The following is a 14,362-nucleotide window of genomic DNA, read 5'->3' as shown; positions in this document are numbered from 1 at the left end:
GAGAGCGTTCAAGGTGTTTAGAGAAGAAGAGATCTTCAAGATCGGAAGAGATTGAAGATCAACCTTCATCAACAACGAATTGTAATGTTTCTATTTTGTAATTTACTGTCTTTGAATTCTATGAGAAGCTAAACCCCTCAATGCTACGGGGTGTCCCTGAATTGCTACTGTATGAACACTTTTTCTATGTTTTTATGATCATCGACGTTTTCTTATTTCAAATTATTATACAACATTCTTAATGCTTTATTTTATCGGACAAATGGAATTTTGATCTCTGGTTAAGGTTTAGGTCGGAAAAACCACCTTATCACTTGTTGTATAATAATACTTTGGTTTAACCACTTAGGAATAAGGATCAAACCATAGTAGCCGTTAATTCTTGATCAATTGTAGATTTCGTAACATCATTTTGAATAGCTAAGGAATTAGGATTAAAATTGACTCTTAATGGTTTTCGGCTAAGGAATTAGAGAAAACAATTCTTGAGAATCGATTTTGAATAACTACAACGTAGATGTTATATAATATAGAAGTAGTGTAGTACGAAGCAATTCACACATCTTGCCTTAGCATGCTTTCTCATACCGATCACGTTTTTGGCGCCGTTGCTGGGGACTGCCAAAGTATAAGTTGAAGAGTAATTCAATTGAAAATTTGTTGCTCTGCAACCAAATTTTTTTTGTACTATTGTTTATTTTTATAAATTCTAATAATTGTCTAATCTGTGTATGCGAGGTAAGGCCTCAGCTGAATTTCTTTTTGACGCAGAACCAAAAAGACTATTGCGTGCAAGATGATGAAAAGCTAGACTGGAACTTTCAGAAGCAACCCCCATTGTTTCTGAGTCTAAAAAAGAAGAAGTTGTTTCAGTTCATTTGGAAGACTCCGAAACCGTATCTGAAACGAGGGCTGAAGCTCCACCTCCCGTGGAAAGACTTCTGGGTGACTATGGAGGTGCAAATGCACCGACTGGAAGGTCAACAATTGTGAACTAATCGGTAAATGTTGATCATTTTTAGCTACACCCTTCAACGATTCGTCAACTCGAAAGGAGACCGTTCTCCGAAAAAATCAATGAAGATTCCAACAAACATTTACAAAGATTTCTGACCATGACGACATCGTTGAAAATTGAGGGACACTCAGAGGAAGCTAAAAAGTTGGTGATGTTTCCGTTTACACTATCAGAAGATGCCGAAGAGTGGTTTTACTCTTTACCCGCGTGAAGCATTACAGTTTGGCAACAAATGGAGACAACAATTTTGAATGAGTACTTCCCTGCCTCTGTGTATATCCGTAAGAGATATGATATTGTTAATTTCAAACAGAAGGAAGGAGAGTCACTTGGAGACGCTTACAAGAGGTTCAAGCGATTGTTGGTTGCATGTCCTACTCATAACATGGATGCCACTGAACAGATGCAAAATTTTGTGAATGGCCTTAGAATGAAGACTAAGCAACTCATAGACACAGCTGCCGATGGCTCAACAAATTTTACAACAGCCACTGGAATAAAGAAAATCATTGAAGCCCTTGTAGCAAATGAGCATCTGGAGCTCTATGACCGCAGTGTAAGTCAACCTGAAGGTATCATTGATCTCAAGCTAGCAAATCAAGTTGTGAATATGGAAGATCAAATAACAGCTGAAGTAGAGCGAAGAATCAAGAAAATGGCTCTTGACACTCAAACGGTGGCACAAGTTCAACCGGTTCAACCTATTCAAGCAGTTAGTTGTGAAATTTATGGGGGACCTCACTTCCCCATGCATTGTATGGCAACTGCACAACAGGTAGAAGAGATTAATTTTCTGAAGTAGAACAACCCTTACTCCAATACTTATAATCCTGGATGGAAAAATCATCCAAATTTTTCCTGGAAGGACCAGCAAGGAAATGCTCAGAAGCAAGCGCCCAATCAATATCAAAGCCAACCACAACAACAGTATCGACTACAACAACAACAACCTTACCAGCAGCAGTTTCACCAATCCCAACAACAATTTCAACAACAGGTTCCAAGAAAAGCAGATTGGGAAATTGCCATTGAAAAAATGGCGGCTCAAAGTTCACAATTTCAAGAGGAGACTAGAAGTAATATGAGAAACACTGGTGCGTCAATAAAAAATCTGGAAGTGCAAATGAGTCAGATTGCTCAACAACTCGCGGGTTCTCAAACACCGGGTGCATTACCGAGTGCTACAGTTACAAATCCACGAGAGCATAATAATATGAGTGTTGTAACCATAATAAGTGGTAAATCAAAAGAAGTCCCTGAGAAAGATGATGACCAAGAAGACCAATTGCTTGAAGTTGAGTTGGAAATAAAAGAAAATAAGGTTGTGAGTGAAGAGGTGGTAGTGCCTAAACTGATGGTTAAAGAAAAAGTTAGTGAATCAAAGCCGGTTGTCAAACTACCTTTCCCCACAAGAAATAGGAAGAAAGAGAAACATGAGAAGAACTTCGAGAAATTCTGGGAGATGTTCAAAAAGCTTGAGATTAATATTCCGTTCTTGGAGGCACTTGAACAAATGCCCTCTTATGCCAAATTTATGAAGGATATTATTTCAAAAAAGAGGAGCACCGACACTGACCCTATTGTATTAACCGAAACTTGTAGTGCAATTTTGCAGGGTATGAAGATTCCAGTGAAAAAGAAAGATCGAGGCTCGGTAACTATCCCTTGCACTATCGGGGATATATCTTTCAAAAAGGCCCTTATAGACTTGGGGGCAAGTGTGAGTCTCATGCCGTTATCCATTTACAAGAGGTTGGGGATTGGAAAAATGCAAGATACCAGAATGACACTTCAATTTGCTGACCACTCTGTGAAGAGACCTTATGGAGTGGTGGAAGATGTTCTTGTGAAGATTGATAAGTTTGTTTTTCCGGTGGACTTTGTCATCTTAGAAATTCCGGAAGATGAAGAGATACCACTCATTCTTGGTAGACTATTTTTGCAGACCGGAAGACGTTTGATAGATATAGAAGAGGGCACCATGACTCTAAAAGTTTACGATGAAGAGTTGAAAATTGATATGCGTAACACCATGAGGTTGTTAAACTATTAGATGATGGGTTAATTTATCCCATATCCGATAGCTCTTGGGTGAGTCCTGTTCATGTGGTTCCAACGAAAGGAGGAACTACCGTTATAAATAATGAGAAAAATGAGTTAATCCCTACAAGGACAGTCACAGGGTGGCGTGTGTGCATCGACTATAGAAGGTTGAATTTGGCGATAAGAAAGGATCACTTTCCTTTACCATTCATCGATCAGATGTTGGAAAGGTTGGATGGTCATGACTACTACTGTTTCCTTGATGGTTACTCTGGATGTAATCAGATAGAGCTTGCACCAGAAGATCAAGAGAAGACAGCTTTTACTTGCCCCTGTCGCATTACGCGAAAAACCGGCGGGAAAACAGAACAACAGAGCCGCCACCGTGCGTTATTTATCCCAAAAGAGGGAAAGGAAACGCTCGAAGTAAACCTGGAAAAGACATGGTCTCGCGACCAAAGAGAATGGGATCGGGAGTCGGTTATGCGAAGGGAAGGTATTAGCACCCCTACGCATTCGTCGTACTCGACGGGATCCACGCACAAAAGGAAGGAAAATGGTTGCTAAACACTGCTCATAAACAAACACACTGGCTGAAAGAGACACAAGAAAACAAACAGGACTGACTCGGCAGGATATCGCATCCTGGGCCTACGTAGTCTATCAGGCATAGACGTCAGAGTCAACGTAGTTCGGACTGGGGGAAACGTGCTCGCTAGGATGTCGCATCCTATGCATACGTATCTTCTCGGACTAAGAAGAATCAGAGCATCCGTAGCTCGGCTCACGCACACCAAACACAACAGACACAGGCAAACGTGGAATCCGAATGCCAATCGCTGGACTTATATCAGAGTCCGAACCAAAACACACCCACACTGAAAACCAGATGCCACTTGATGGACTTATACCGGACTCCAACAAAGAAACTGGAAACCGAATGCCAATCGCTGGACTTACATCGGACTCCAACCAGAAAAGAAGAAACAACTCACACAAACAAAACAAAAAGGGCTCCCGGAGAGATCAGCTCATCTCCTGCCTACGTACCTCATCTGGTATGAGGATCAGGGCGACGTAGTTCCCCTACGCAGGGACTAAGGACTAGCCTAACCAGATAACAAAGGGAGACACAACTAGGGAGACTACGACTCGAGCCTAGATGTTATCATGCATATCATCCCTAAGTTAAGGTTGCTATCTAACTTGCACAGGGAGCAAGCTATCCTACACAGCATAGGCAAAGCAATCAAACAATCACAAATAGCACACACTATATACACACAAAGTGGGCTCACACAAGGGTTAGGTTGCAAGAGCAACACAACTGTAATCGGGTGATGTTAGCTCTTAACCCTAACATTGAGAGTTAGGGTGAAGCAGATGAAATAGGAAGTGAAGATGAGACTTCACAGCTCTTATCCCTGGCCTGGGAGAGCTTTAGACAAAAGAAGTGTGGGTTCACAAAGTGGGAACCCTCCTACACTTATGACACTGACTCAACTGTACAACTGTACAAGGATCTTGGGTTACTATCCACAATGCATCAACACCAGTTGTGTGAGCAGAGGGATGACTCAAATGAATAGCAGGAGATAGATTGCATATCTCTTTTATCTGCCAATTGCCTCATAGAGGTCTTTTCCTGCTTGGGACAAAAGTAAACAAGCACAAGCATCGCCTCTTAAGGAGGACTTCAGACAGGTGCCTGGCCAAGTAACAGGCCAGGTCTTCCAGACTACATGGAGAAAAGAAATTATACCTCAATGCTCAAGGTATCAAGCAAAGCCAAAGCAAGTTCACAAAGGAACTATAGCAACTAAGGTACCTGAAAACAATCCAGCATAATCAGTACTCAACTCAAACAGAAATCAAACAGACAATGGTCAACAATTAACTGTACATAAACAGACAAACAAGCATCAATGCACAAAGGTGCAAGCCACAAGGCATAAGCACAAGTCTCAAAACCTACAAAACAAACTCAAGGTTAGTCATAAACAAGCAATAGACCAACTCCAATTGAGTGCACATCATCAAGTATAAGCAATAGTGTTCTTTGACCTGAAACAAAGCTCAAACATTAAGCACTAACCACTAGGCCATGGCCTAGGGTCAAAATGGGAGCAATAAACCAAAACAGAACATGAAAATTATCAAGAATCAAGTTTAATCCAATAAGAAACAAATCCAAGTGGTCTCATATTCATATCATCAACCATCATCATTTCATAAGACAAAGAAGGCAAAGCATGCAATTTAGAGCTCATAGAACTAAACAGAAAGATTCAATCCAAACCAACTCAAAAATATTTCAATAAATCCCCAGAAAAATCATAGCTAATCAGCATTCATCATAGGATCATCACACCAAATTTCAAGTCATTTGGACAGAGGGAGGCATGTCAATTAAAATCCATAAGTCAAGCATGTTCAAACAAGCTCATACAAGGCACCAAATCATACATCACCTTCAAGCAAGCATAAAACAGAATTGGCACAAGATAAATGCATCAAACCAAAGCCATGGCAAACTTCAATGTGTCTAGAATACATGTGCAAAATTTCAGGCTCATCCAATAAACAACAAGAATTTCACAAATCATATAAGATCATGACTCACAAAAAGTCCACAATTGGTCAAACAGAAAAGAAATTCTCAATCAAATTGAAAATGCACTCAAAAAATCCACAAAACTTCACACTCAAACTTAACATCCAGAAGATTCAATATGCAAAAATTCAGCTCATTTAAAGTTCATATGGCATGCTAAATAAATTCCACAAATTGGACAAGAAATGGTGTGACACAAATTGTCACACCTCCAATGATCATATCATATCTCACAAACCAGAAATGCAAAAATAGCAAACTCAATGCCAAAAGATCAATCAAAGTGTCTAGATTAAGCATGCAAATTTTCAGCCTCATTGGATTAAGCATCATCATTTCATGATCAAAATAGCAAGCAAGGTGCAACAAATGACATGTATGAACATTCCCTAAGCCCAAACAGATCCCACACGTGCACAATTTTTGTAAAAATCACCATAAAATAGTAGACATGGCAAGGATCATGGCACAAAAAATCTCATCTCAATTGGACAAATATTGAGTGACTTATGATTTTTGGAAGATGCAAGATGAAAATGAAATAAAAATTGAAAAAAAGAAAATGAATTAATTGAATTAAAATGGAATAATGGCAAAGTGGTAATTATTTGGAAGTCTGGCCCAGTCCCAAAACGCTGCGTTTCATTTAATTGAAACACAGGCCAATCAGAGCGCGGCAAGTGGACCAACGCATGGGCCAGAAACAACAGAACGCATGCATATACACGGGAAATGGATCTACGATGGTTCTGGGAGTGAAACCCTAAGATCTTCATACGATCTTCATCATGTTCATCACTCAAGAACATAGTTGCACAGAAATTAACAAACAATATATCATTCGATTCATCTCTTAACCTACATCATCAATCCAACATCTATTTCCTCTAATTCTCACTAACATGGAAGGATCGAACAGAATAACATTCAACAACCAAACTTCAAATCATGATAACTTCCTCAATTCTTGATGAAATTCAATTCTACAAAGTTCAGTACACTCAGCATGGCACGATCTATCAAAAACACATCAACATTTCATGAATTGCAAGATTCGAAATCCAACCTGAATTGAAGAGCAGAAGTGAATTCGTGGTTTTCTGGCTTTGGAATGTTGAAACAGATGATCCTTCAAGCTCCAATAGATGAATGGATGATGGATCGTGGCTCAATCGTCCTTGAAGCAGCTCGAATCTTCTCTTGCCATTGACGCTGCTTGCTTTAACAGTCCAAGAAACAGCACGAAAATGATGATTCCTTGCCACAAATCAACTCCAAAAGGCTTGTGGATGATGGAACAACCAAAGATCAAGCAAGGTTTTGTGAAGAAATTGCAGAAAAATGGAGAGAAAAAGTTGAGAGAATGTGCAATTTTTTGATCTAGATCTGAGATGAATGAATGTTAATCATGAATTCAGTTAGCATTAGCCTTATATACCATGCCCTAATGATCTTCCTAATCTCAATTAGCCAAAACCAAAGTAATTAGTTGAAATGAAGTGTTATGCAAATGTTGGTCAAAACACCCTATGTGCATGGAGTGATTACTACAGTGCACGTTTCTTGGCTCAATTCACCTCAAAATATCATTTGGAGCCAAATGCCAATGTTGGAATGCATGGAAAATGCTTAGTTTTCAAATTGACTTTTTTCCCTCCAAAAATTCAAATTCATTCAATTGAAAAATGCCATTTTTGTGTGATGATTTTTGATGACATGTGATGAATGATTATGATAGAGCATGTCAAAAGGAGATTGTAGCAAAAAACCCCACTCAATTTGGCCAATTGGTGTGAAAGTTATCCAAGCTTGGAGTTCAAAATTTCTTGACAATGATTTGATCATAACTTGCCAACCACAAATGAGAAATGGATGTTCTTGGACTTTTTGGAAAGGTAAGAGCAAGATCTTCAACTTTCATGTTGGGCAAAATTTCATTTGAAGCTTGTATGATGATGTAAATTTGAGGAGAAGACCTTTCCATTTTTGGCAGTTTGAAATTATAGGTCACTTACTATTTTTGGAAACTTTTTCTCTGACCTCAAATTCTTCAATGTTGATCTTTGACATGTCAAATGAGACTTGTACGAACATGAATGAGGCCTCTCAAACCATTTCTCACCTTCAAATCCATAAATTCAGGCACAGTTGACCACAATTGACTTTCTAGGGTTTCAGATGAAATCCAGCTTAACTGATGAGCTTTGATCATCCAATCTTTGGCCAAACCACTTCAAAATGATCTCTAGGTCATATGGACTTGTTGAACCAACCATAGGGCTTTGCCTCAATAGGAATTGCACATGCTTGCTTGCACAACTGACCCTCCTAACCAGTCTTGACCTAATGAACTTGCACTTGGGCAAATGGACAATGCAATGCTATGCAGTGGACAATGTTATGTTAATGACCTAATGATGAAAATGTATGTACAAAAAGGGAGGTGCAAATTTGAGGTGCTACAGTCCCCTATGGTATTTTTGCTTACAGAAGAATGCCATTCGGGTTATGTAATGCTCCAGCCACATTTCAAAGATGCATGACTTCCATTTTTGCGGACATGCTCGAAAAGAATATGGAGGTCTTTATGGATGACTTCTCGGTATTTGGTTTCTCTTTTTATAATTGTTTGACTAACCTTTCCCTTGTATTAGAAAGATGCCAACAAACCAACTTGATTCTCAACTGGGAGAAGTGCCACTTCATGGTGCAAGAAGGCATAGTCTTGGGTCATAAAATTTCTCACAAAGGAATAGAAGTGGACCTAGCCAAGATCGAGGTAATAGCAAAGCTACCCCCTCCAATGAACGAAAAAGGTATAAGAAGTTTCTTAGGGCATGCGGGTTTCTACCGCAGGTTCAAAGAGACTTTTCTAAGATAGCTAAACCTTTAACTACCCTGTTGGTTAAGGACAAGGCTTTCATTTTTGATAAAGAGTGTGCCGTTGCATTTGAAACTATAAAAAATAAATTGGTGACGACACCAATTGTCATTGCCCCAGATTGGTCTCTACCTTTTGAGATCATGTGTGATACGAGTGACATTGCAGTGGGAGCAGTTCTTGGGCAACGTAGAGATAAACTGTTGCATGTCATATATTATGCTAGTCACGTTTTGAACCCTGCATAGATGAACTATGCGACTACCAAGAAGGAGTTGCTAGCGGTGGTCTATGCCTTCGATAAATTTAGGCAATATATGTTGGGTTCTAGAGTCATTGTTTATACTGACCATGCTGCTTTGAAGTATTTATTTGCTAAGCAGGACTCTAATCCAAGACTATTGAGATGGATCTTACTCCTCCAAGAGTTTGATGTGGAAATTCGTGACAAAAGAGGATGTGAAAATACTATGGCCGATCACCTCTCTCGGATGTCCCCTATAGAGGAGAATGAGGAAAAGTGTCCAATAAAGGATGAGTTTGCTGAAGAACACATCCTTGATGTTATTGGAATGCCATGGTTCGCAGACTACGCGAACTATCTAGTAGGCGGGGTGATCCCTAGCGAATTTGGCTCTAACAAAAAGAAAAAGTTTATGCATGATTGCAGGTTTTACTTGTGGGATGACCCATTCTTGTACAAGAAAGGAGTAGACGGATGGTCAGAAGATGTGTTCCTGAAGAAGAACAGAGAGATGTCCTGAAAGCATGCCATGACTCTGACTATGGTGAACACTTTAGTGGTAATAGAACCGCAGCCAAAATCCTCCAGTCAGGCTTATACTGGCCTACACTTTTCAAAGATGCTCAGCAAGTAATCAAAGAGTGAGATAAGTGTCAAAGGATGGGAAACATCTCGAAAAGAAATTAGATGCCGTAGAACCCCATGTTGGAAGTTGAACTCTTCGATGTTTGGGGTATCGACTTTATGGGACCATTTCCACCTTCATTTGGAAAGAATTACATTTTGGTGGCGGTGGATTATGTATCCAAGTGGGTATAAGCAATCGCTCTACCAACGAATGATGCAAAAGTCGTAGTCAAGTTTCTAAAGGAAAATATATTCGTCAGGTTTGGAGTGCCGAGAGCTCTAATAAGTGATGAAGGAACTCATTTCTTAAATCACCTAATGGAGAAGCTACTCTTGGAGTATAACGTAAAACATCATATAGCCACTCCGTACCATCCGCAAACAAGTGGTCAAGTTGAAGTGTTGAATAGACAGCTGAAACAAATTTTGGAGAAGACGGTCAACTCATCTCGCAAAGATTGGGCAAGTAAGCTTGACGATGCGCTTTGGGCATACCAAACTACTTCCAAAACACCGATTGGTATGTCCCCTTATCAATTGGTATATGGTAAGGCATGTCACTTACCCTTAGAACTTGAACACAAAGCTTTGTGGGCTTCAAAATTCCTTAATTTGGATCTTTCGAAAGCGGGAGAATCCCGAATCCTTCAACTCCATGAGTTAGAAGAATTTAGGAACCGAGCATATGAAAATGCCAAGATCTGCAAAGATAAAACAAAGAAATGGAATGATAGAAGGATCCAAAGGAAGGAATTTTGGGAAGGACAAATGGTACTATTGTTTAATTCGAGGATGAAGTTGTTCTCGGGAAAACTGAGATCGAAATGGCCGGGTCCGTTTATGGTACACAAGGTATATCCCCATGGAGCAATTGAAATAAAAAATCGATCCAATGGGGACATTTTAAAAGTGAATGGCCAAAGGTTGAAGCCTAACAATGTGGAGCAAGAAGTTGGTCAAATTGATGTTGTTCATCTTGTCTGATAAGATGAACAACCGTCGAGCCAAGCGACGTTAAACGAAGCGCTACGTGGGAGGCAACCCACGCTTTTGTGTCTAATTATTTTCTTTATTTTGTTGTGTGTTATCAACTTGTAGCTTTGAACAATGTTTGCTAGAGGAGCCAAAAGTTCGTGCGCCAAAAGTCTTTCGAAAAATCAGAAGCAGAAGCCCGACACAATCTCTAGAAAACAATGAAAGAAAAAGAAAAATTAGGGGCCTGACACGGATGCCCGTGTCAGCTGACACGGCCCGTGTCAGGAAGTGATTAGAGAAGGGAGTTTTCCAGGGGCCTGACACGGGTGCCCGTGTCAGCCCCTGTTGGAACAAGTTAGAACGTGGAAGGACACGACCCGTGTCATGGAGGTCCTTAGCATTGACACGGTCTCCCGTGTCAGCAATGGTGTTGGGAAAATTTTCAATTTTTTTTACCGTTTGGCATTGGGCCCACCACCGAATTTCCCCCACTAAATTCATTTTATCACTCATTCACTCCTCATAAACCTCTTCTCTTACCTATTCTCTCACCTTCATCTCTCTTTCTCTCAAAAATACCTAAAAACCTCCATTTTTCTTCACATAAAGCTCCATCCTTTCAAGACTTTGAAGAAGGAACTTGTGTTAGCCCCCATAGTTATTTCCCCTGATTGGTCTCTCCCTTTTGAGATAATATGCAATGCTAGTGATAATGCAGTAGGGGCATTATTAGGGCAACGAAAGGAGAAGCTCTTGCATGTGATCTATTATGCAAACCACGTATTGAAGCCTGCTCAAATGAACTATGCAACCACCGAAAAAGAACTCCTGGCGGTTGTGTATGCATTTGATAAGTTCAGATCCTATTTGTTGGGATCAAAGGTAATTGTGTATACTGACCATGCTGCTTTAAAATATCTTTTTGCCAAATAGGAATCAAAGCCAAGGCTGCTGCGATGGATCCTACTACTACAAGAGTTCGACCTGGAAGTTAGAGACAAAAAAGGTAGTGAAAACACTGTTGCTGATCAGTTATCTCGGATGACTCTGATTCAAGAAACAGAAGAAACACACCCCATCAGAGATGAGTTCACTAACGAACGTATCCTAGCTGTTACGCATATCTCATGGTTCGCAGATTACGCGAACTTTGTGTTAGGTGGACTAATACCTGATGACTTTGACTCTAACATAAGAAAAAAGTTTTTGCATGATTGCAGGTTTTATGTGTGGGACGATCCATTCCTTTACAAAAAAGGATTAGATGGCCTGGTAAGGAGATGTGTTCCAGAGGAAGAGCGAAGGGACATCCTAAAATCCTGTCACAACTCAGAATATGGAGGACATTTTAGTGGAGATAGAACCGTGGCAAAAGTCCTCCAGTCTAGATTGTACTGGCCTACATTGTTCAAAGATGCACAAAAGATGGTAAAAGAGTGCGGCAGATGTCAGAGAACAGGAAACATATCCAAGAGAAATCAGATGCCTCAGAATGCCATGTTAGAGGTAGAACTGTTCGATGTGTGGGGAATAAATTTTATGGGACCCTTCCCACCGTCCTTTGGAAAGCAATACATTCTGGTCGCGATTGACTATGTGTCAAAATGGGTGGAAGCAGTAGCACTGCCCACGAATGACGCAAAAGTGGTAATAAATTTCCTCAAGAATTGTATCTTTGCACGGTTTGGGGTACCAAGAGCATTGATTAGTGACGAAGGTACCCACTTCCTCAACAAGCTGATGGAGAACCTGCTAAGGAAATACAATGTCAAGCATAGAATCGCCACACCGTACCACCCCTAAACTAGTGGACAGGTTGAGGTATCAAATCGGCAGATCAAGAAAATCCTAGAAAAGATAGTTAGAGCCTCACGAAAAGATTGGTCAATCAAGCTAGATGATGCACTCTCAGCATACTGAACAACGTTCAAAACCCCAATAGGTATGTCCCCGTATCAACTGGTCTATGGTAAAGCTTGTCATATGCCACTCGAACTAGAGCACATGGCATTCTAGGCTACCAAATTTCTCAATTATGATCTGTCAAAAGCGGGTAAATCTCAGATCCTTCAATTACAAGAGCTAGAAGAATTCAGAAATCGAGCATATGAGAATGCCAAGATATACAAAGAGCAAACCAAAACATGGCATGACAGGCGCATTCAGAAGAAAGAACTCCAGGAAGGACAACTGGTCTTATTATTTAATTCAAGGTTGAAGTTATTCCCATGGAAACTAAGGTCAAGATGGTCGGGACCCTTTATGATACAAAAAGTATTTCCGCATGGAACCGTTGAAGTAAGAAATCCCGCAAACGGAGACACGTTCAAGGTGAATGGGAAGAGAGTCAAATCGTACCTATAAGACCAGGAGGGTGGTCTAATAGACAAAATCCATCTCACCTAAAGAGACGGAGAACCGTCGAGCCATGCGACGTTAAACGCAACGCTTCATGGGAGGTAACCCACGCATTTTAAATCTAATCAGTTATGTATGTTTGTAGGTTTACATAGGAGCTATACAAAAAGGGAACATCACTTCAAAAAATGTCTAAGTCATGAAAAAGGATAATCAATGTGTCCAGAGGTACCGGAGGTTGAACAGGAGAAAAAGCCAAAAAAATGGCCAAAAGGGCAGCATGACACGGCCGCCCGTGTCAGCTGACACGGGCCATGTCAGGAGGGTGAAAATTCATGCCAAAAATGTGAAAAAAATAGTGGCCTGACACGGCCACCCGTGTCAGCTGACACGGGCAGTGTCAGGAACACTGAAAGGGAACCAATTTTTTTTTGTCAACAGTAGCCTGACACGGGCGGCTGTGTCAGCTAACACGGGCGGTTGTGTCAGCTGACACGGCCCGTGTCAGGAGCACTGAAGGAAATATTGAAAATGTGGTGATGGACAGTAGCCTGACACGGCCACCCGTGTCAGCTGATACGGCCGTGTCAGCTAATACGGTCGTGTCAGGCAGGCGGAAATTTTGATTTATTTTTTTAAATCCAAATTTTTCAGTGGGCTCCACCTATTTACTCCATCTTAACCATACTTTACCCCATTTATCTTATCATTATCATAATTTTTTTCATTACACTATCATTATTCTCTCTCATAATTATCATCATTCTTACTCTCTTTCTCTCTAAACCTCACAAACCCCATTAAACCTCACAAACCCCATTACCTCAAAGCCTCCATAACCACCACTTCCACTCTCCTATTGCAAAAACACCCTTCACAAATATTACTCCAGTCTCACCCCCGTTCTAACCACGGTTTTGGAATTTTCTAACTCCCTATTTCAAATAATTTCTATTTTTGCAGGTCCAAAATGCCCCCAAGGAGAATTCTCACCGAAAAGCAACAACTTGCAGATATGTCGAGTTCACGGAAGCGACCAAGCCGGAACCCAAATCCACACAATGTCGTGTTTGACAATCCGGAACAAGAAAAGAGGTATCAAATTCACCGGAAACGCAAACTCACACCGACAGGGTACATGTGTGAGGATACTCTGAATACACTAGGGCTCAAAATTGAAGTATACCGGATGTTCCACGTTTTAGGAATGCTAGAGTTCATGAGCCTGGAAGCGCCGACATACGAGCGCATCACGCTCGAATTCCTAAGCATGTTGGAATTCCAACTCGAAAAGAGGTGGATAGACATGACCAAGTATTATTTCGGCACTTTGCGTTTCCGCTTGTTTAATAATTATCACGAGTTGTCGGTTGAGGAATTGGCAGGGATACTCCGACTCCCTCTGTACGGACCAGGAGCGGTCCCAGATAGGTTCTCACCTAAGGATTTATGGATTGCCATCACCGGGAGGACGGATTACACCTTCAAAGGTGCTAAGGCCTCCGACATCCAGAATCCATGTTTCCGGTATGCTCAGAAGGGTTTTGCCTATACCCTGTTTGGAAGAGGCTGTTAATTCCTTAGGATTGGCATTAATTTTAG

General features: G+C 40.7%; 1 protein-coding gene across 1 annotated transcript; it reads left to right on the top strand.

The window, feature by feature from the left end:
- The first annotated feature begins 2,054 nt into the window (after nt 1-2,054).
- On the top strand, nt 2,055-3,071 carry LOC127131482 (uncharacterized). The gene is made up of 2 exons (XM_051060403.1): nt 2,055-2,736; nt 2,911-3,071. The coding sequence occupies exons 1-2, from the start codon at nt 2,055-2,057 to the stop codon at nt 3,069-3,071; spliced, it is 843 nt and encodes a 280-aa protein (XP_050916360.1).
- Nucleotides 3,072-14,362: the final 11,291 nt, after the last annotated feature.

Source organism: Lathyrus oleraceus, chromosome 3 (genome assembly GCF_024323335.1).
Source record: "Lathyrus oleraceus cultivar Zhongwan6 chromosome 3, CAAS_Psat_ZW6_1.0, whole genome shotgun sequence".
In the NCBI taxonomy this organism is placed as follows: Eukaryota; Viridiplantae; Streptophyta; class Magnoliopsida; order Fabales; family Fabaceae; genus Lathyrus; species Lathyrus oleraceus.
The sequence above is the reverse complement of the archived record's forward strand: the minus strand, read 5'-3'. Positions and strand labels throughout refer to the sequence as shown.

Coding starts and splice junctions, on each gene's coding strand:
- LOC127131482 (XM_051060403.1), top strand. CDS start 2,055: ATGGCGGCTCAAAGTTCACAATTTCAAGAGGAGACTAGAAGTAATATG. Junction 2,737..2,910: donor CCTTATAGACTTGGGGGCAA/GTGTGAGTCTCA, acceptor TTGTCATCTTAG/AAATTCCGGAAGATGAAGAG.